The 23,564-nt window shown below is 40.4% G+C and overlaps 1 protein-coding gene across 1 annotated transcript; it reads left to right on the forward strand.

Moving 5' to 3' along the window:
• The first annotated feature begins 2,720 nt into the window (after nucleotides 1-2,720).
• LOC139640587 (vesicular inhibitory amino acid transporter-like) lies at nucleotides 2,721-15,316 on the forward strand. The gene is made up of 8 exons (XM_071514763.1): nucleotides 2,721-2,824; nucleotides 3,308-4,055; nucleotides 9,682-9,818; nucleotides 11,329-11,446; nucleotides 12,098-12,300; nucleotides 12,581-12,818; nucleotides 13,978-14,140; nucleotides 15,009-15,316. The coding sequence occupies exons 1-8, from the start codon at nucleotides 2,721-2,723 to the stop codon at nucleotides 15,314-15,316; spliced, it is 2,019 nt and encodes a 672-aa protein (XP_071370864.1).
• The last annotated feature ends 8,248 nt before the right edge of the window (nucleotides 15,317-23,564 follow it).

A 23,564-nucleotide genomic window follows, 5' to 3' on the forward strand; every position in this document is an offset into this window, starting at 1 on the left:
GTGCAAAGAAGTGGACATAACACCGGGTAATCATAAATAGAGTTGGCTAAGCAGTAACAGCAGTAGGGCCAGCCAAGTAAAAGAACAACTGTTATACTCTTATTCCCATGTACAATTATGACATGATTAATTTCTGGCCTGTTTGTTATAACTTAACCCTTTAAGAGAGTTTAAGAGTAGTTAGTCTGAAAATAGTAACAACCAAAACATCCAACTTACTAGCCTCAACTGAGACTAAGATTGATTCTCAATAGTCTCAGTTGAGGCTACCAACTTACAAGCATCTGTCTGATACTCCTCTCCAGTTTATTCTAAGCACTATTTTGACTACAGATGATTCAGAAATGTTTCTCAAGGTTTTGTTTTTTTTTCCCAGACAGCAGCAAACAGGCTGCAAACTACAAGCATCTGTCTCTTTTCCATGTGTTAACTCATGTGTCCATTTTCTTGTTACTTCAGCAAGTTTTTCAAGTGGTTTTCATATGATTTGGCCTCCTCTGATTACAATAATGCAACAAGAAGAAAACCACTTATATTAGCAACACTGGGAAGTCAACAACTTTGTGACAGTGAGTGAGAGAGGGAGAGAGACAGAAAGTCAATAGAGGATAAATCTCACTTCTTATACTACACTGGAAGAGATATGAAGCAATAGGCTAAGAGTGACTTAGCTTGACAAAATACACCGACTTTAACAACCCAGTCCTCAAAAAGTTCATTTTTTTCAATGTTAGCTGTCCACTGCTCTCACATAGGAGGGAAATTAGCAGCACTGAGTGAAGGATAACATTTTAGCTAGCTAATCTGTTCTTCTTCGATTGTTACTGTTAAATAGTGAATGTCATTTAGTAGAGACTTCTAGAGTTGTTGGTGTATTGATCGGCAGTCTATCTATCACTCTCTCAGGACTCACCTCTCTGCTGAGCCTGGCAGCATTGCCATAGCAACGCCGTCAGAAGCACGAGCCGGTGTCGCTTCATTCTCTCCAGTCTGAAAATCTGTAACCGTGCGCGCGCGCTGCGGTGTCCGCTGCTCTCTCGCGCGGCGATACGGAGATGAATGTCAACGGAAACTTTAAACAAGTTGAACTAACCTCTCTCTCCCTCTCTCTGTCTCTCTCCTCCTCCTCCTCCTCTTCCTCTCTTCTCTCCTCCCTCTCTCCTATTCTGTCCACGGGACGGGAGAAAGGAGGGAGGGACGGTACGAAAAGTTTGTGGAGAAAAAAAAAGTTTGAAATCCCATCGCCATACTGAAAAAAAAAACACAGAAATCTCATATGGAAAAAGTTGAAATCCTATAGACCTAGCCTACTGCAAAAAAAAATACAGAAATCCCATACTGCAAAAATATAGAAATTCCATCCTGCAAAAAAAAAAAAAAAAAAAAAAACAGAAAATCCCACGTAACCCACGGCTTGAAAAAACACAGAAATCACATTTTCACGTTTTCATTGTGACTTTAAATTTATATGTTTATAATAAGTTTATACAAATTTTGGCCCATCAAAATTAATTTCAAATGAATGCCATCTACAGGTATGAACACAATTTTTGACCAATGACCATATTCTCAAGTATATGAAACATATTTCTTCCATACAGGATCAGGGTGTATGCTTTTAGGAAAACTCCCTCTATTTGAAGGAAAAGTCATTTAGACAGTGAAATGATTGACACCAACACAGGTTAACACATCTTGAAGTAATAGTCAGTGAAAGTGTGTAACTGAGTGTAATGCAGGATGTTGCTTCTTTAAAAAACATTTCTTCCACTCCATCGACAAGCCAATTGTAGACCAATCATGGAAATAAAAACTTCTGGCGCTGCGGAGCAAATACAACATTGCATCAGCATCAGTGGGCCGCGCACCAACAAAGCAGCACAGACGAGAAGAGAATAAATAAAGGAGCGGAGCAGGAAAGAACTAAATAGAGCAGAACAGGAGAGAGGGCAGGGTAATAGAATAGAATAGAGCAGAGCAGAGAATAGGATAGAGTGAATAGAAGTAGAGTTGGACAGAAGTTTTGGTCCAGTTCAGTCCACCCAATTACACTCCTGCTCTGTGGCTCCTCCTGCTGCCCAACACCACACACCACACTGTGGGGCAAAACTGAACCAGCCACGCACACACATGAAACTACAGTCAAAAGTATACAGAGACAGTGAAGTAAAGTAAAACACACTGAACTTTTGGTTCTGTTGTACAAAAGTGACATTACCCATCACAGCTGCCTCAAAATGTTGCTTGGACCCTTCAAGTGACACACAATGTCTCACTTTACACACATTATCCAGGACTGGGCTTCCACCAGTAGATATAAAATAGATTTACTGTAGAGTAGCACTTTTTAAACTATGGTTTTGGACAGATTTGAAGTGGATTTATCCCCCATGAACTGACCATGCCTGAGTTTTATTACTGTGCAGGCCATTATATCTGTTTACTCCCTCAGAGTGTTAAAAGCACTGGCACATTATAATGTTACACCTCACCAACTTGTCAATCACTGCACCAATCTGTGCGTGTGTAGTTATGTATCAGTACTTGTTTAAGTGTGTATTTAGTTCTGTGTGTTTGGGTAAGCATTTGCATATATGTGTGTGTGTGTGTGTGTGTGTGTGTGTGTGTGTGTGTGTGTGTGTCCAGTGTCAGTTCAGCTCCCCCAGACCCTTAGACCTCCAGAGGCAGAGAGGCTGACCTGGCAGACGGTGAGGCTGAAGATGGGCTCTCTTCACTGGGGTCAGAGCTCTGGGCAGCCCTGGAGCTCTGCTGGCTCTCTGTGGGGCTGGGCTGCATCAAGGCTGCGCCTGGACTGGACAACAAGGTCAGTCACATAATGGGATTTATTAGTATATATAGTTAGTGTATATAGGTATTTATTCATTTAATATATGCATTAGTACATGTAGTATTTCTACCTAAATGTGCAGATTGAAATACATACATGCTCTTTGCTGTGTATTTTGCCAAAGTACAGTGACATATAGACTTACAGAGGATATACTCAGAATTTATTTATATATTTTTTACAAATATAACAAATACATATTTTATACATTTCACATCAAAAGTAATAGTAATATGGGCCAAACAATCAATCATTGTGTCACTGTCCAAACACTTACTTTGTGGAACTAACTTTACATGGTGGAGTTCAAAGATGCTGCCTTCAAAGTGCTCCTTGGTAAAGTGGGTGAGGGTGCAGCAAACATGAACTCTAGATACAGTTAGAGTCTAGGCTGGTGTCGCCCAGTTACCGTTCACTGAAGCCTTAAAGCTATTTTTAAAACCTGATTTTGATGTTCAGGTTCTTTCAGGAGGATGAAGAGATGCTGGCTCTGACCCAGAGAGACGAGCTGAACCGAACCTACAGCGAGGACAACAGATTGCCTCTGAACAACCCCGCAACCAAGAGGGGGCCAAGTTGCGACGAAACCAGAACCACCAGAACCTCCTCTGGAGAAAACAGCCTGGTTCGGATCCAGAGAGAAGAGTTGAACAGATCTCACCCTGAGGACAGCAGACTGCCTACTAATGACACCAGAACTGAGGAGAAACAAAGTCCTAATGAACCCAGATCATCATCTGGAGAAGACAGCCTGGCTCTGACGCAGCGAGATGATCTGAACAGCACCACCGTGAAGGACAGACCAGCTCCTAACCTGATGGGATCCACCAGACCAGGTTTTAAAGAAACCAGAGCCACCATTACCTCTACTGGACCCAGAACTTCAACTGTCTCTACGCAGAACAAGGGAAGATCCTACAGGCTGGCTGGACAGTGTGGAGGGAACGTACAGAACCAGAGACTTGCTGGGCTGGGTGAGAGCTTTCTGGAGCCCTTGCATAGCCAAGGGAGCAAGGAGGGAGAAGATGGAGGAGAGAAACAGGACAGACAGGAAGGAGTGGAGGGATCTTCTCATTACTCCACCAGCCTGGAGGAAGAGGGAGCCAGGCTGGGTTTGGCCAACAGAGGAGTCCAGAGTTCCAGTTTGAATCCCACTCCCACCATCACCGCCTGGGAGGCCGGCTGGAACGTCACCAACGCTATACAGGTACACATATACATCTCCTTCATAACAGAGAGAGAGAGATAGATCTACTCAATGTTAAAGCTAGCACTAGGCAAGATTTCTATGTAAAAATCCATACGTCTGATCAGCTTTGGTCACAAAGTGGGGCTGCAACAGAGAAGAACGTCCCATTCCACTCGTTGAAACACCGTAGATTCGCCCTATTGGCTGAAGTGATGAATCAAAACTTAAAGAGTCAAATCCAAAAGTGTCTCCTAAACAGCAGCAAGCAATTTTTCCCCAATTTTCTGTCTTTCTCTACTCGCATAGAAAACAAACGCATAAACGCAAAGTCTATTCTCTAGGCGGCGAGCTACAGTAAGAGTACATTGGGAACAGATTAAGCTCGCACACTATTTAATCTGCTCCCATAGTGTTTTAATATTACTAAACAATGCTTTGTGGCTCTTTGTCAGGCCCTCTCCAGTGTTCATAATCAAATAAAGCATGAATAAAATCGCTTAACAAAAAAAAAGAAAAAAAAAGAAAAGAAACGCTCCCAGTCACAGTATGTCCTCGTGGCAGTAATGCTAATAGCTTATTATGCTGTAAACGCTGGGCCGTATTCAAACGCTGCCCTCATGTAAATGTGTTCTTTCACTGAATAACTGTGCTGTAATGGAACCGTGTCACTGCGTCCATGGAGAATACATTATGACATTAGGGCGTCATTACAGCACACACACACACACACACATATGCACACCTAGAAATGGAGACAGACACAGACAGACACACACACACACACACAAGCAGGTTTACCGGGAATTACCAGGACAGGTGAATTTCCATCAGAAGCTTGTGTGTCAGATTGCTGTAAACAAGCTGATTTCTAATCACCGTTAGCATTGTTGTCAGGAGATAAATGCGTATCCTAACATACGGTTGTTAGTAGATAAACAAGTATTTTCGGTGCTTGTTTTATTGATGCTAGTCTGTCTATTTGTGTGCCAGGGTTTTTTTTTTTCTCCCCAGTTTTCATTAGAGACCGAGCTCCCTGCCAGAAAAACACCGGCTTCCCTCCCATGGTTCAGCGGGGAATTATTACTCCCAGGCTGTGATATATTCCAGATTACTGATTACCCATTATAAACCAGTAAACTGTAACTTCATCCATTAGTCTGCCTCCAGAAACCTGTGGAATATCAAGTGGAGCGGAGCATTTCTTCCAGTCTGAATAGTCTATTTGAATAGTCTACCAGTCAACACGCCCATAGGCAATCCTACTTTATTAATGTCAGCCAGTCTATCTCTCTGGATGCCAGCTTGATCTCAGCTCTGCCAAAAACAATACCAGCCTCCCTCTTTCTGTACTATGTTACAGATTACTCATTACCTGCTTCACATTGTAATCAGTAACCTCATCCAATGGATTACAGCAACTCTACAATTGCCCTAAAATCTCTGGCAGTGATGGATGAGCACACAGCAACTACCATGTATTTCAATAAGATGCATAAAAAAACATGTCTAAAGAATGACGGATCCACTTGTCAGAAACACTTAAAAGGCTACCAAGTATCTTAATAATGGAGAGAGATGCAGAACAGCGGTATTATCTCCGACCAAGGCTAGAATGGAAATATGTATTTTCCACTGGTGGTTTATTGATGCCAGTATGTGTGTCTGTCTGCCAGCTTAATGCACTTTTTATTAGAGAGCAAATTCGCTGCCAAAAATGCAAAAACCACTAGCCAGCTCCCAATGCCCCTGACTTGGGAATATTATGAAAATCAGCTTGAAACTGGAGCTGCCTCATTAACAACCAATTTTGAATGGATGTTAATGAGGCAGCTCCGGTTTGTGTCTCTTCATCCCAGATTAGAGATTTGGATCTTTTGTTTCCAGTTCTGGGAGAGACTTTTTGTTGTTGTTGTTAACCGATATTAATTGAGCTGCCCATATCAAACCTGTTTTTGAGTGGATTTTTATCTTAAACTAGGTTGGAAATTCAAGATCCAAGTTCCCCTACGCGTGATTTTAAAAATCAAACCTGCAGGGGACTAAACACAAGACATAGGAAGATGGAAATTAGCCCCATTTTATTTGGGAAGGATTGCTGTCAAAAGTTATTTACATCATGCTGCCAAACTCTTCCCAAGACCCCGCAGAAAAGCTAGGCTGAATAAAACACTGTCGGCCAGTTGGTTAGTAGCCTAAAAACAGTTCATTTTGCTTGATAAACCCAAATGATAGCCAACAAATTCAGAAGTCTATGCACACACAAAAATCACCATAGTTGATGAAAATACAAGAAGTGCACTCCTCGAGTCCTTAAACACTGCAAATCATTATACAAAACAAGTATATTCAGCCAACTTATATGCAAAATTCAACCTACAAAACAGAAATGAATTATAGAGGAAAATATCATGTCAGCTCTAGAAAGTCTATTTCAACAAATAATTTCACTCAAGTATCATCAGAGCATCAAATATCATTTCAATCAAACATAATGTTCCACAGACAAGAGTTTGACTTTACAGTATTTCTAGTTTTGTTACCTTGTAAACGCTCCAAAAGACTTCTTCAAACTTCCCTCCATTTTTTTCCCAGCATGCATTTTCTTAAAGGCATGGTACCTGGTAAAGTTGAGAGACACAAGACTGTGGTTTTCAAAGTCTTCCTTCAGGGACTTTAGAAAAAGGTGAAAACTGCAGAGAACTGGATCACCTTTGTAAGGAAGGCAGCCAGTAACCAGACAGCAAAACACAATAAGAAATATAAGAGGAAGTTATATGAGGAGCAACAACATTGTGAAACAACAGCTGTAAATTATTGTTATCCTAATGCAGAATGTCTACTCCAACAAATGGGATTTTACTTGACAAAGATCATATATTTCAGTATTTAATTTAATCTCATGACATAGAGAGTAGATGTTGCTTCTTCAGTCAAATGTTGTCTCTTTGGCTTAACTGACGAGGATAGTAATGTTGGAAGTTAGTTTCGAATATTAAGATATTTGACATTTTCCCTCTGTATCTGAATATATGAAACTATAAACTACCGTGGTAAATAACAATGATAATTTTACCTCTGCTCCCCATCAGGGTCTTGAATCACTCTGCTGGGGCTTATTCTGGGGTTTAATGAGCAGCTCGAGGTACATTATCCCATAATTAACCTGTATTGTGGTAAATAATAATCATAATAATGTTACCACAATACAGCTCTCCTCTGCATTGTAAAGGTTGAAATAGTTAAGAGGAAATGTATCATGGTTGCCGTTGCTCCATAGCATCTTTTTTTAGCAGGATCTTAACTAAGCATTCACTTTGATGTAATTGAAAAAGTATAATAGCACAGGCATAAGGTTTTATACTTGTGGAGGTTTCACAATATCATCATCTTCATCTTCTTACTTCTTACTGCCAACATCATCAACATCATCATAATTATCATCATCATCATACTAATTTGGCCAAAGCACCTTACAGTACCATGAGTGCAAATATTTTTTTAAATGGGAATGGGATGGGTTTCAGTGCCATCTTCCACCCATTGATTGGTAGATCACCCTGTCATCATCATCATCATCATCATGAACATCGTCATCATCATGTTCATCACCATCATCCTTACCAGAATCATCATCCTCACCATAGTCATTGTTATGAATATAATAAGAATTCATCATTATCATCATCATCTTCAGTAGCTCCATCATGATCAGCATCATAGGAAGTAGTAGCAGCTAACACTGAACACGAATAATGTGAAGATTGTTCCTCCAGCATGACAGGATCATGTGACAATAGCAGGAATTGGACCCAACATTTTTCAACATTGTTCATCGAGTGAAAACGTCAGCTAACTGTTAAGTTTAGACTTAGTAAAACAACTTAGTTAAGGTTAGGGTACGATTTTTGTCATGATTATATAAGAAAAACGTAAAAAAAAAAAAAAAATCACAACTGCCCTCACAGTGGAAATTTTGTTAGCATGAGTTGGGAATTGAACCCAGGTTGAACTGCACCTGTTTCTAGTCATGTTTCTCTCACTTTTCATGCACAGTATTTGCATTTGAAGACACGGTGCTCATTTCCACAACATTTCATGAGACCAGGCTGCAGTAGCCTTATGGTTGGAAAAGGGCAACTCTAGACAGGAGAAGCAAATAAGTGACTCTCTGCCTTCCGAAGTGCCCTTGAGCAAATCACGCTCCATGCTCCTGCTCCGCTGAAGCCGCTCAGTGCGTATCAGTGTGTTTCTGTGTTAGTGTAAAGCGTTGCTGAAAAAAGAGCATGTGGCGCTCTGTCAACATCCCCTGAATAAATATAGATTAAAAAAGGTGTCTGTGTGTCAGTGTGTGACGGGGTGGAACTAAAAAAAAAAATAGAAAACTCATCACCATCTTCCCCTTCTTCTCCACCCAGTCAGAGTTACGGTTCTCATATCGTACCTCTTCGTGATTGGACGCCGATCCAGGTTGTAGCCAATGAGGAATTAGCTGGCGAATACACAGAGGGAAGGAGAAGTACAGAGAGAGAGAGAGAGAGAGAGAGAGAGGGGGGGGGGGGGGGGGGGGGAGATGAAATCAGATACTTGGGCGTCACATTTCTCTCAAACTTCTTTCATCCCGAGCAGCTCCATTTTAACATCAAAGGTCTATCAGCATACACACATGCATAACAGACACCAGTTACAAAATCGTGACTTGAAAGGGAGAGAATGTGTGCATGTCTGTGTATGTAGCCGCAGTATATGTGTGTGTGTGTGTGTGTGTGTGTGTGTGTGTGTCTACAGTCTACTGATGTGCTTCCATAGCTCTCTCAGTCTGTGTATCTCCATGTTCAAACATTAAAAAACCAGCAGCTCCATCAAAGTAGCTTGTTGTCTCCTGTGATCTCCCCCCTCCTCCTCCTCCTCCTCCTCCTCCTCCTCTTCCTCCCGCAACCTCCGGCTCTCTAGGCATGAGGTCACGGCTCTCTTTCCTCCTCCTCCTCCTCTTCCTCTATTCCCTCTCCTCCCTTCTCCTCTCTCTCTGGCAGTCTCCAGCGTTTTCTCTTGGTGAGGGGCCAAACCTCTCCTCTCCTCTCTCCTCCTCCTCCTCCTCCTCCTCCTCCTCCTGCTCTCCTGCATCCTTCGAACTCTCTAGGCATAAGGCCAGAACTCTCTGCTCTTCTTCTCCTCATCCAATCCTTCTTTTCCCATCCTCTTCCTTTCCTCTCCCCTCTTCTTCCTCCTCTCCCCGTCACTCCAAACAAATAAAGTAGAATTAATTTATTCGATGATTTTTTTCTTAAGCAAGTCATGGTTGCAGTAGGTCTTTAAACAAGTGAAGCTATCCTCCAGTGTAATAAGATTGCTTCACTTAAACCTGCCATAAACAATATCAGACCTTATAACCAATCCTGAAACTATGTGTGAGATTTCACTGAGACATAATGATATAAACCAATATATACACATGGGCCAGCTGTGTTGCTGTTTTACCCCTTTATGCACGGTGCTTTGCTAGGTTTGTCCTCAGTAGGCCTCCGTAGTGCAGTGGCTTTGCTGTGTTTTATTTACAAATGTGTTGCAAAGGTTTCTGTCTCTCTCTCTCTCTCTCCCCATCTCTATCTCTCTATCTCTCTCCCTCTCTCTCCATCCCTCCCTCCAGGGTATCTTTGTGTTGGGTTTGCCCTATGCTCTGGTCCAGTCAGGTTATCTGGGTCTGGTTCTGCTGGTTCTGTCGGCCTGGGTCTGTAACCACACAGGGAGGATTCTGGTGGCTTGTCTATATGAAGAGGAGCACAGGTATAGTTTACTCTATTCTCTACTCTACTCTATTCTATTGGGTGTAATGAGTCACTGCACTGCCCAGAGATCACCTGTCAATGAAACACGTCACAGTATTGTGATGTCTTTTTCTTTGGATTTTCTGTTGATGCACTTTGAGTTTCTTTTTGAATTTCTTTTAAAAACTCAAACTTCAAACTTTGAGTTTCTTGAGTTTCTCTCTAGGTTAAATCAGTATTGTGTTATCAATCAGCGACAGAGAGCAACAAGACAGACCTTTATTTATATAAAAAAGCCACAGATTATTACTCAAGCAAAGAATATTAGTAAAGCGCACATATGTCTACTCCTTCTGTTCTGTTCTGTTCAAGGGAATATAAACTCCATTGTGGCACAAACAGAATACGCAGACACACACACACACACACACTGTATTGTGAGAGGAAAGGACAATATAAAACACATTATATTGTAAAGCAACACAGAGGCCTTCACATTGAGTAGGTCCAACAACACAAAAATTTTCTTTGTATTCACTTCTGCAGTAATAACACTACTGCCACAGCGACAACAAATAAGGATGTGTTATGTTCCATTCTCTTCTGTTCTCTAGTGTTTACTCTTGCTACACTGTTCAACCCAATTGAAATCTATTCTATTCTATTCTATTCTATTCTATTCTATTCTGATCTATTCCATGCGTTAAATTCAATTCATTTCAGTTCAGTAATATTTATCATCATTCATTGTAGGTTTTTGATTTGGGTAGCACAAAAATAATATATGTTAGTTTTTATGGAATTTGTAATGGGAATAACATTTAACTGAAGTAAGAAGTAAGAAAACAGGCTACTTTTAAAATGTAGCTCGCCATAGCTTAATTATCTGGGTTTCCATCCAAGTGTTTTTATGCAGACTTTGAACTAGTAAATCTGAAAGGCTGAATGGAGACAGACAATTTTGATAGAAGATTATGGCTGTTTGAGGCAGGAAACATTTATGTTCATAAAAAAATCATGTGATCAAAAGTGATGGAAACAGACTTGTCAGACAAATATTGATGTAGGATTGGCATGATTGGCCCGACAAATGGTTCAATGTCATTGCATAACAGTTCAGAATTGGATTTGGACATTCTGACATGGTGTGGCCAAAGACCCATGTATACAACACCTGTTATAATTGAATGAGCATTAGTTGGTGCATTAGGATCCCAAGTGTATTTCTGTTTCAGTCTTCAGACAGCATGAAATATGGGAAACATAAGCTGACATTTAACAGCAATAATAACTTGCCCAATACTGATCAATCCTTGACTCTTTCCAGTTTTCTTATTTATTGTTCAACTGTTCATCAGCTGATGAAAACATACCTAATTTTATTTACCACATTCCATTTTTTGTGATATTTCAAAAGTTCATTTAAAATTTGCTTGACAGTTGGAAGGAAACAGTGGTAACTATTGATTAGAATGGGAACTTGTATTTGAAATACTGCATTATGGTGTTATGGTATGTGTGTCTTTCAGTGGCGGGTCTGGCTGGGTGCGTGTCCGACACAGCTACCAGGACGTAGCAGAGGCCTGCTGCAAGGGACTGTGGCCCCACTGGGCTGGACTGGGGGGGTGGATGGTTAATGTAGCTCAGGTAAGACACACACACACACACACACACACACACACACACACACACACACACACACACACACACTGCAAACAAATGTCCATCTTCACAAGTCATTTAGTCTAGAATTGATTAACAATTAACAATGTCACTTGTTTCCAATGCTGTTTCATCTGTTTTGACAATTTTCTGAAACAAGTGACAATACCTAGAAATAATGCAGATCGCATGCAGATTAGTATCAAGATAATGTCACTTGATTCAAGAAAACTGAAGTTGATTTGCATTAGAAACAAGTTCAATTATCTCTTCCCACTGACAGATTTTTCACTTCAGAAAAATAAGATTTTGAGACTCAATTGTGGACTAAATAACTTGTTAAGATGGATCTTTTTTTTTTTACAGTGTATATTTCTAAGTAAACATGTTATTAATGCTATATTGCTATATTATTTTTGTTATATTATGTTTTTTAATCATGTACATGATTTATATGAACTTTACATTGATGCGTGTGTATTATTTTTAGATGACTGATATGCAATGCAATTGTTGTGGATACATGATATACGTGCTTGTTAATGTGTTGTTTAATGTAATTTGCAGTGGAATGGAATGGCATGACTGCAACTTTTTCAAGGTCCAAGACCAATTTCTCTCTGTGTCTGTTTCCAGGTGATTGAGTTGGTGATGACCTGTACTCTCTATCTAGTCGTCTCCACCAGTCTGTTGTCTGATAGTCTATCAGGAATGGCTGTTCCTAGATCAGTGTGTTCACTGGTCTCTCTGATGTTTCTGCTGCCCTGCCTGCTGCTGACTGATCTCAGACCAGTCTCCACCCTCAGCCTGCTCTGCTCCCTGGCTCATATACTGATCAGGTATATGAATAAATGAAAAAGTAAAACTAGTTAAATGTATTAGTATTATGATGTATATGTGTGATGTGTTCAACATTTAATTTGACTGTAATATTCCATTATTCTATTATTTTATTGTTCTATTTTGCTTTATTATATTTTCTTCCATTGATTTTTTTCTTCATTTATATCTCTCCATTTTCTTAAGGATATGGTTTTGGGTTTTTTTTAACCTCTTATTTTATGCTTTATGTCAATCTGAGAGCTTCCTAAAATACTTTCTTCTCTGATTGTCTGCTAGCCTGCTGGTGATCCTGTACTGTGTGAGTCGAGCCAGGAGCTGGTCCTGGTCCTGTCTGTCTCTGTCCGTGGAGCCTGAGGACTTCCTGGTCTCTGTGGGTGTCATCATCTTCTCCTACACTTCCCAGATCTTCCTCCCTCCTCTAGAGGGCAGTATGGAGGACAGAGGGCAGTTCAGCGCCATGTTGGGATGGACCCATGCTGCTGCCTGCATCATGAAAACAACCTTCTCCTTACTGGTTAGCAGCATCTGGTTCTAGAGAGTGTAAAGCTTGTATTGCTTCCATAGGTTAGAATTCATTGAATGAATAGTTAGATGGACTGTATGGTAGACATTAACTCTGTAGTTAATTAAAAAGCATAACAGCATTCAAAAGATCTCAATACGTTAATTAAAGAGATGGGTATGTTCGATGTTTGGAGGAACCTCCATGCACTAGAAAAAGATTTTACTCACTATTCAGCTACCCATCAGGCGCACTCCAGATTAGACTATTTCCTAATGAACACTATAGATAGACACAGGGTGAAGGAGTGCTCAATAGGAACAGCAAATGTATCAGATCACAATGCAATTTATTTAACTATACACTTGAATAACAGGCTGAAGAGTACATTATGGAGACTACATATCAGTATTTTAAACAATAAGATTGTTGTAAAGGGGATTAAGAAAGAAATTAGTGATTGTATAAAAGATAACGAGAATGGTCAAGTAGACCCAACCATCGTATGGGACACGGTTAAAGCAATAATGAGAGGGAGACTAATTTCAAGAACGGCATATTTAAATAAGATGAAGAGGACAAAATACGATGAATTAGAGAAAGCATTGAGAAAACTAGAGAAACAACAACAAAAAGATGATAAAAGAACTAAAAAAACAAATAGAAAACACCTTGAATGACGAATTAGAAAAGAAATTGAGATTCGCAAAACAAACCTTTTATGAATCGGGCCCGAAGGCAACAAAAATGCCTCAGGGCTCAACAAATTATAAATTCAATACACAAGATCAGAGACCCTTTAACAAATAAAAAGAATAACAGCATGTTTTATAGCGATAGTAAGTGGTAATAAGTGACAATATTTAGGGTTGACAAAAGTGTAGAATTAACTGTGATAGGGACCTAAGACTTAAAGTACACTAAACTGGCATAGTGTTGATTTTTACACCCTCAGAATTAACACTGACAATTTCTATAGTTAATAATTTTAACCATTTTATAATTTGTTGACAACAGAGACAGCCAAACAGTGTCAGCAAATGTAATGAAATGCTGACAAAAATACAAAAAAAAGGTCTTTAGATTTGGTTCAATACCTGGATGGATGGATGGATGGATGGATGAATGGACAGGCAAATTGTTTTTATTGATTGTTTTCCTCCTCCACTAGGCTGTGTTGACCTGGGGGGTGGAGACCAGTGAGGTCATCACAGACAACCTGCCCTCCGACCTTCGACCTTTAGTCAACCTGTGTCTGCTGGCTAAAGCCCTGCTGTCCTACCCTCTGCCTTTCTACTCTGCTGCTGAAATCCTACAAACCTGTCTGCTCAGAGGTGACTGATAGATCTCTTTTATATTCAAAGGGTTAGTAAAACCCACTATTCAAAGGGTTAGTAAAATCCACTGGTTCCACCTATTGTGGAACCAATGGATCTGCCCATGGATGTCCAATGTGAAACGAGCCTAGGTTTGGTTAGTGCCGATGCAATGTTAATATTGATCTCCTTTTTTCAAGTTCTAATAACCAATATATAGATAACACATGATTCTATGCAGTTATCATTTCCTTAATAAATTTCTAAATCTTCTTTGGAACAGCAGTAAAGAAAGAAGAAAATACGGGTGGAGAATCAGTAACACTCTCCCCTCCCTCATACTGTTGCCCGAGAGCAAGGCACTTGCCCCAGTGGAGTTGCTTTATTGGTCAACAGTAGAAGACTGTGATTGTACTGGGCAGCTCCCAGGTGAATGTGTGTAACTGTATGAATATGAAGCAGGGAGTTGCTGGAAAAAGGAAATTGTGTGCCCAGTCAGTTTTCTCTTAGGAAAAAAAAAGGTGACAGTGGGCACCCTTGCCATCTACCTAAATTATCTTTGAAACAATGGAATGAAAGATTAAGTGTTACAAGGTCACTAAGGGAATGCACCAACATTTCAGCAAATTAGGTTTTGTGCATAGTGTGAAGAGAAGATAGGTAGCAGTTCACCTGTGTGTTCAGTATCTTAAGTGTTTAGTGTGCAAGGTTGTACTGTTCACTAAGCACTAAGAGTTCAACACGTTAAACCAAGTACAGCACAGCTGAAGAAATACAGGAAAGACAAGTCAGAAACTGCCACCAAACTTCAATATGTTGATGAAAGAGCTTATCCACCTGGAAGTGTGTGTATGCCTTCAACTACTCTGCTTCAATCTATCTCCAGATGCTGCTGCTTCGTCCTACTCCAGAGATGTATCTCGTCCTGCCCTGCTGGTCCGCGGCGCCTTGCTGATGACGTCATATCTACTGGCCCTGCTGGTGCCCAGGTTCTCCCTGTTGATGGGTTTGACGGGCAGCGTGACCGGGGCGGCCATGACACTCATCCTGCCATGTCTGTTTCACCTCAGACTGCAGTGGAGCCGACTCAGTGTGGGGGAGCGAGTTATAGATGTGGGCATACTGAGTCTAGGGGGCATCTGTAGTGTAGCTGGAGTGATTTGTTCACTGAAAAGACTGGTGGAGGGGCTGTAGGATGGATGGATGGATGGATGGACTGGTCACCTTGCTGTCCTTTCTGTATTAGAATACTGTATTAGAGCATGTTCACATAAGTCTTCAACCACATTTTGGACTGATAATATGAAAAAGCACACACAATACACACTTTGTTTCTCTGTTGTTTGCTCTGTTCCGCTGGTGATGAAGTGTGGTGTTTTGTTTACATCATGAAATACATGTAGGCTATAATACAGGGGATCCGTGGGTCTTTTCAAAGTCTGAAAAAAGCTCAGTGTAATGCCTTAAACAGTATCAAAAAGTTTTTTGCAATGCAATGACAGGTTTCTTTGTGCTGCATGCCCACTCTTACATGAATACAGATTAGTTGAATGAATAGTTGTACAATATGCAAAACATGTTTTTTTCATTGTATCTACTTGACTAAACACAATTGCACTTCATGCCCCTTAACAATAAATGTGCTATTGTCCTTTTTTCACATTTATTTTCACTAGCTTCACTCAAAAATAGGCTGTTTTTGCCAACTTTTAATTTCTTTATATTGATTTTTAAATTCTTCTTTTTACATTCAATTCCAGGCAGCAGTGTAAAGTCTTAAATTTGGCTTTCTGAAACCTGCAGATACTCTGCATAAATGAACAATAGATACATGTGTGCATGTTGCATGTACCGCGAGTTTAGGAAGAGAGGACTGCCTGTGCTGACCTTTGGTGATGGGGGCAGAGCAGCCAATCAGCTGCCCACGTAGCATGAAATTCTCTGTGATTAGTCGGTGCACAACAAACTGGTCGACACCATGTGGCGTCCTCTTGAATTTTGAACTTACCTCAATTTTAGCAAGCGAGCCCCTCTGCCTATTAAGCAGCCAGCCACAGCGTTTTTTTCCATAGCGGCTGCTTTCCATTCGCAGTCACAGTTTGAAAAAAGAGTTGTGGGAACACACCCTTAGATTACATTCGATTTTATTTGCACAGTGAGAAATTTAAATAAAATAGCAGTGAGTTAGTCAAAGCACAAAAGATTAATGTGTCAGACTGTGTGAGGTGAACCCCAATAGGGCTTATTATAGGTCTTCAGCTGAGCCATAAAGAAATTATACAGCTTTCATGACATACAGTTCCAAAATAGCAGTGAATTAATGAGATGGGATAGGATGGAAGGATGGAAAGTGCATGGGTAATCATGTATATTTTATTCTAGGAATAATTTTTCATAGAAGATAGATAACATAGGAGTTTTAAGTTTACTTTTGAACATTGTGAGTGATGAGAAGACCTTTACCATATCAATATAAGACTTAAATGGACCATGTATATCATGCTGGTAGGTTTTCCCACTCCATTCAATTAGTTCAGGAAACAGTTGGAAGTAGTTTCATTTATTTCATCAAAATGAAACATCCACCATTTGCAAAAAAAAAGTGGCATCTAGTTTCGCCAAGTGGTTGATAGCACACAATTAAAGTAAATTCCAATATTATTTTAAAGGACACTAGGTAATGGAATCCCTTGGTTGACAGAATGATAATACATATAGACTGGATCCTTTGTATTTTAGAGATAGTGAATGATGAACTTAAGGTAATTATGTTTTTTTCAACGCATCAGCATATTGAAAACGCCAAGATGACATATTTAAGGGATGCGGGGAAAGTAAAATCCTGGAAGTTACGGGGTGAAATGGTTTACATAGCGGTGAGCGACAGTGAGCGATGTTGAAATGAATCAACAATACAAAATGAAAGTCAATATGTCAGCCATATGTCTCTAAGCCGCCGTTGGATTCGCCTGTCAGCGGCGGGGATGTTTGTGGCATTCTATTAAGCGAACCATCAAAACGTTAAAATCTCATTTCCCACGTTGTCTTGCTTGTGAAAGGAAGAATGAACAGAAAATATCATTTCTGTGTTTGTGATTGCATTGGAGAGCAAAATAAGGGGTTGCTTTTTTTCAACAAGTGATCGTCCCAAAGTTGCTAACACAATGTCAAGGATGTGTCCGATTTTTGTTTAAATATCCCATGCAGTTTTGTTGCATATATAAAAGAATGCTGTGCTACAAAATGGAACTATGACAAGTTTAAATGTTTTCCCTGTCTATGTTTGGTGTTGCTGTAGGACTTCAAACTAACTATAGCTTTATTTGTATTCATATAAATGCTACCTGATCTGTTGCTAAAGGGCAATCTGCACTCAAATATATCAAGATCATTACTGAAACAAGCAGGACTGCTTTAACACAAGTTGATTTTTGCCGTCTTTTTTTGAAAGGAGAACTATTTAAAAACGAAATTGGACTCATATGTGAAGATGAACATTTTTGCAGCGTCATTTCTTGTATGAAAAAAAAAAATGCAATGCTCTTTGTTGTTGAAATGTGTGAATTTTGGCTGTGTTTTGGGGGAAAAGAGCTAATTAGCCTTCTGGGGAAACAGGGGGAAATAAATGTTAAAAACTGTGAATTGGCTTCTTCTCCTTTAGGCTGGAGAAGAGTGACAACCTTAAACACCTCATCGCCAAAACTGTTTGCAGGGAATGTGTGTGGGTGTGTGTGTGTATTTGTGTGTGTGTGTGTCTGCTTCCACTCTTTTCCACTCTTTTGTCTTTGTGGGAGTAATTTTGGATTTAGTTCGACATCTGTCTATGTGATAGCGGCCTGTGGGAGTGGATTGAACCAAGCGGACCGTACCATCGAGCAAAACAGGCACGAGAAGAGAAGAAAAGAAAAGAAAAGAAAAGAAAAGGAGACTTGGACGGGGGTTTCATTTTTCACACTGTTAAAAGACATCGACGAGGAAGAAAAAGAGAGATAAGAGTGGGAGAGCACGAAATGGGTGGAAAAGGAGAAAATGAATCACAGATGACTAAAACAAGGTCAAGTGAACAAGGGAAAGTTGGAGAGGAGGGGAGAAGAAATTAAAGTTTTGTTATTCCTGTCGTGGTTTGATGCGATCATTGATGTTCGGCATCTGTTGGAACGTTGTATTCTCACGAGTCACTACCTACACACACACACACACACACACACACACACACACACCACTGTACTACAGTAACCCCACAAACATGAGTCACATAACATGAATCATTTCCAAGCAGGAAACTGTTCATATAAAACCGTAATAAAGTCAATAAAGTTTTATTTGATCGTGTACAAAGGAGAGAGAGGGGAGAAATGTTACGGAAAGAGAGAAGAAGAGAAACTGAGGAAGTCACTGACAATGTCCAGAGTCAGTGAACACAACATGGCAGATTTGGCAACCCGGGGAGACCAAGCTGGTTTCATTTTGTCTTCAAAGGGGAAACTGAGAACAAATCTCCTTTCTTGTTACACTGTAAGCGATATAAAGAAGTAGGAGCCACTTACATTGAGAAAATAAGCACAAAATACCCTTAGATCATCGACCCAAGCCTCAAAATATGTAGCGAGAAATTCAGGGTTAAATAGTAGCAGCATATTTAATAGGTGTTATCACAAGTTAAGGGGGAATAGTAACACTTACTGAATGAAGAGTAAAGTTGCGTAGACTTAAAGGTGTTACATGTATTATTTTAACATTGATAAATTCTCACCACACTCATTTTGAGGTATTAGTATAATTACCATACCATCACTGAGAAGATTTACACTGTGTGACACCGGGTTGGTCTTCTGAAATCTGGTGGGTTGCTTTACGGCACAATGGCAGATTGCTTTATGGCACAAAACAGGAAGAGGGCGCTGTTCTTCCAGAGCAAACAGAGCTAAAGCTTTCAGAGTTTCTCACAATGGCAGATGGTGGGAGGAGTGAGAGACCGACGGAAATATCACTTCCAACATGTTTATCCTCTTCAGACAATGAGAAAAAACTTTGACCAAAGAAGGAACATCCTCTTTGTGACAGCAAGCAAAGGGGTTTATGGGAAATGTAGTCTTAATATGGAGAAACACTAGCACTAACTGGTGTGAGATAGAAGCGACCAATCGTCTCCACCATGGTCTCATTTGTTTACAATAATTATACCAAGGTATCACAGTTAATTTGACAATAATATAATGATGTTATTTGGTTCTGAGCATTATAATTGTTCTGTAACAAATACTGTCTTTTGTCACCTTTTTCTTTCATGCAATCTCTTTTGTCTTGCAGATAAAACACCTATTGAAATGAATTAATCTGAGAGACAGAGAGAGTAACCCTCTATTCACATCTATTCAGAGTCATTGTGAAAAGGCCGGTCATATCTTGCATGCTACAAAATAGGAAGTTGATTAAATGAATGGAACTGATTGTGTTGATGAAAATAGACGCCATGACTTTTAGTGCAAATAACAACAATGAGACTGAAATGATTTTGCATCATCATCAAGATGACAAGATGAAAATGTATGAGGAGACGAGCTGACATAGGTTAAAATTCAGTTCACTTTTATCATGTTTTAGAGAGTCTACTGTACTACTTGAGAGGATGAAATTATAACTGCAACAAAAAAAGAAAAAAGTTGACTAAAAAGAGATTTCACAGGCTAAAACTAAACAAAAACAAAACATTGATAAAATAACTTAAATATGACTGAAACATATACATCAAAAGACTGAGACAAAGATGCAATATGGAAAATTTGAGTTCTCTTTATTACTTTCTTTCTTTCTTTCTTTTTTTCTTTCTTTCTTTCTGTCTCTCTCTAGTTTGTTCACTCACTCTGTCCATCTTCTCATGTTACACCTACTCCATTTACTCCACACACACACACACACACACACACACATACACACACACACAGCTTGGGTGTCGCAGGGTGACAAAGTCTTTAAGCCAACACACCTGTCATCTTCTAACAACCGTCATTGTAAGAGGTGTGTGTGTGTGTGTGTGTGCGTGTGTGTGTGTGTGTGCGTGTGTGTGTGTGTGTGTGTGTGTGTGTGTATATGTGTGTCTAGACAGCATGGTTAAGGTTTCATGCGGTGACGTGTCACGTACACAGCATGTCAGTCTGTCAGGTATCCCTCGGCCTCTCTCTCACACTCTCTCTCTCAAACACACACACACACACACACACACTCTCACTCACACACACACACACACACACACTCAGACATTCTGTGCCAGCTCAGCCATCCTTCACACATTGTAGCGGGGCTGGGTTCACTTCCAATTCAATCAATTCAGTTGGTGGATTTCCTCTAAAAATTCAACCATATAAGAAATTCTGGCATGCGAAGGCAGTCGAATCCAATTTATTAACTTATTAATAATTTGAGAATGAATGCAATTAGCAAATGGATTGTAATTTCACTTTATTTGGATTGAGTTTTTCAGGGTAAAGCACCTCACACTGTACAATATCAGGGCCGATTTCTAGTCTAGCCCCAATCAAATTCTAGCAATGTCACAATTTTTGGGTCAGTCTATGGCTTGAAATGGCAGTGAGAGATGTTGCGCGACTGGATTTCTCAAGTAGGAGTAATCATACACTTCCAGTGGTAAAACTAACGAGAGCAGTCATTGATAAAAAGCAACACATAGCAGAGTAGAGTAATACAAGCAGAACAGAGACAGTAAGGAAAATTCATACTCATGGTTAGTAATTGAAAATATCATGTATATACAACACATCTTCTAAACAACATGAAACATCACAGGAATCCTCTAAGCAGTTTAACATTTAGCATTGTAACAAGGTTCATGGTTATGGGTATTAACTGGATATGGCAATCTGTGACACTGGCCAGACGTTACCTTTATAGAGTCCAAATATGATCTTGTAGTTTTCATCATTGTTATGGCAAAAGTAATTAACACTGAAAGCAAAAATTGCTAGAAATGTATTTGGAGGTCACATCTAATAACAAATCAGCAGAGGACGATTCAGGACCAATGTTCCCTCTTTGCTGATAGTGTGGCGACCTGCAGGTCTAATAATTTATCATAGAGTAACCCTAATATATTGTTATCGGTCATTGCTCCAGTTGTCCCCAGAAATTTTGTCGATACAAACTGGTATTCTAGCATTTGGTGACAAATGACACTATATATATGCTGGGCCTTTGCCATGCCTTATGGTTTAATGAATTAGTGCTGCGGAGGGCAGTGCTGCACCGGTGCAGCTTTTACTGTGCCTGAATTTTCAACAAGAGAGGAGAGCGTGATCGCTTTGAAAAATTGTCTGTCCGGCGTCCAGCAATGTGCGCTGGGCATCAAAGCTCGGCGACGACCCCCCTGGAATGAAATTCGCCCGATGCTTGCCCGAGTATTTTCAGACCTCGGCAGGCTCTGGTTTAGCCGGAGCGTGGTCCGGCTCTGCGGGGTCGTCTGGGGTCAGGCTGGAAGGTTGTTTCGGGGCGGTCCCGCCGGAGCCAATTATGCAAAGCAATGTATGCACTCGCCTGTAGCGTCCATCAAATGACATATGGCAATCAGGGGGGCGGGAGACACTTGAATCTCTACCAGCTCCAAGGGTGCTGCTCTGTAGCTGACCTTTGACCTCTGCACAGATCAATAAAGCTTTATCTCGCTATCTTTGTCTCAACATGCTGACATCCCTTTCATTTCAATTCAAATATCTGAATATGATTTCAAATGGTTTCAATGCAGTTGAGGTATGTTTGGTCAGATTTCCCAGACGCTGAAGTGGCCTTCATGAGTAGTGGCCCCCCGTTTATACTCACTTTATCCAAACAGCGCCTTTAAAGCTTCCAGTGCTTTCCAGGACAACTTCACCTACAAGCCAAAACAAGGAGGGAGGATGGAGGAGTGGACCAGAGAGAGAGAGAGAGAGAGAGAGAGAGAGAGAGAGAGAGAGGTGGGGGGTGGAGAGAGACAGACATAAAGTAAGATATTGAGAGACAGAAAGACAGAGAGATCGAAAGAGAGAGATCAAGCCAAAGATAGACAGGGAGAAAGAGATTGAGAGAGAGAGCGAGAGAGAGAGAGAGGGAGGGAGAGAGAGAGAGAGAGAAGTAGCGTAGTAAAGTGAATTAGCTCCAGTGGATAAGGAGCTCTGTGCTGACTGCCAACTTAGCTAATCCTTCTCACATCTGGCTGGCCAAGGCACTGTGTGTGTGTGTGTGTGTGTGTGTGTGTGTGTGCGCGTGTGTGTGTGCGTGTGTATGTGTGTGTGTGGGAGTGTGATTGCACAGGGCTGTGTAGGGATTGCATTTTGAGAGTGTGTGTATGTGTGTGTATGTCATTTATGTGTTTTTATATCCACGCATGTGCCCATGTATTCATGCCGTCTGTGTGGGTGTGTGAGTGTTTGCATGTGTCCGTGCACATATGCGACCATGAGCGTGTGTGTGTGTGTGTGTGTGTGTGTGTGTGTGTGTGTGTGTGTGTGACCCAGTCTCCTCCCACAGCAGAAAGCTGCATTCAGAGTGATAAGTTTCTCACATTGAGACCGAACCAAGCCCTCCTCCCTCTCAAGCTTTACTGGCTTAAAGTACAATACAGTGCATCGTTTCTGCTGGATAATAACCTCATATCTAACATGTTAATATGCACCCACATATATTTCTTTGATGTCATTTAAAACATATGTTTGCACCCAACCCTAACCCTAACTAACGGATTCTTTCCTTTCTGGCTTTTCAATGGTTTGGCACATATATTTCCATATGGCTAGCAAAGTCAGTGCCATCTGTTAAATCACTTCTCGTGACACACTTTTAATTTGCTTTTATGTATGTATGTAATTTCTTTTCATTTTTTTCATTTTGTGTTGTTGCCCTTCCTTTTTGTCTGTTTTGTGTCTTGTTTCTCTTGCTCTGTTCAGCACTTTGTGAACTGTGCTTTTAGTAAAGTGTCATATGAATGAAGTTTAGCACTATTAACTTTATACTTCTATTACACATTTTACATAATTGTGGAATAAGAAATGTTGCCCACACCTTACTCGCTTCCTGATTTGGAGGGAATACATCAGATATGAAGATATCTTTTTGACCGCTAACTTGAAACCGCCACAAGTCTACACCGGAGCAAAATGACAATAAAATGTTGTGTTTGGTTCTGCAAAAAGAGGTTTTCGAGGGGAAACAGATTCAGATTCTTTCGGTTTCTATCAGGAATGTTTGCTGAAGAGGCTGATTCATGTTGGAATTGGGAAAAACTGGCAGACATCAAATAACTGTGTTTGTGGAAGACAGTTCCTCGCAAGGAAGCAGCTAATATACATTTTTTTCTCACAGATTGTGAGGAACTACGTTAGCTTCCTAGCTTCCTATCAGTGTTAGCAAGCTGAAAGCCTTTTAATTTAACCTAGATGAATGGCTAAATAGTAAG

Source organism: Centroberyx affinis, unplaced genomic scaffold (assembly GCF_046629955.1).
Source record: "Centroberyx affinis isolate AG114_WGS23_722 - 3 ecotype Tasmania unplaced genomic scaffold, CSIRO-AGI_Caff_v1 ptg000290l_1, whole genome shotgun sequence".
In the NCBI taxonomy this organism is placed as follows: domain Eukaryota; kingdom Metazoa; phylum Chordata; class Actinopteri; order Beryciformes; family Berycidae; genus Centroberyx; species Centroberyx affinis.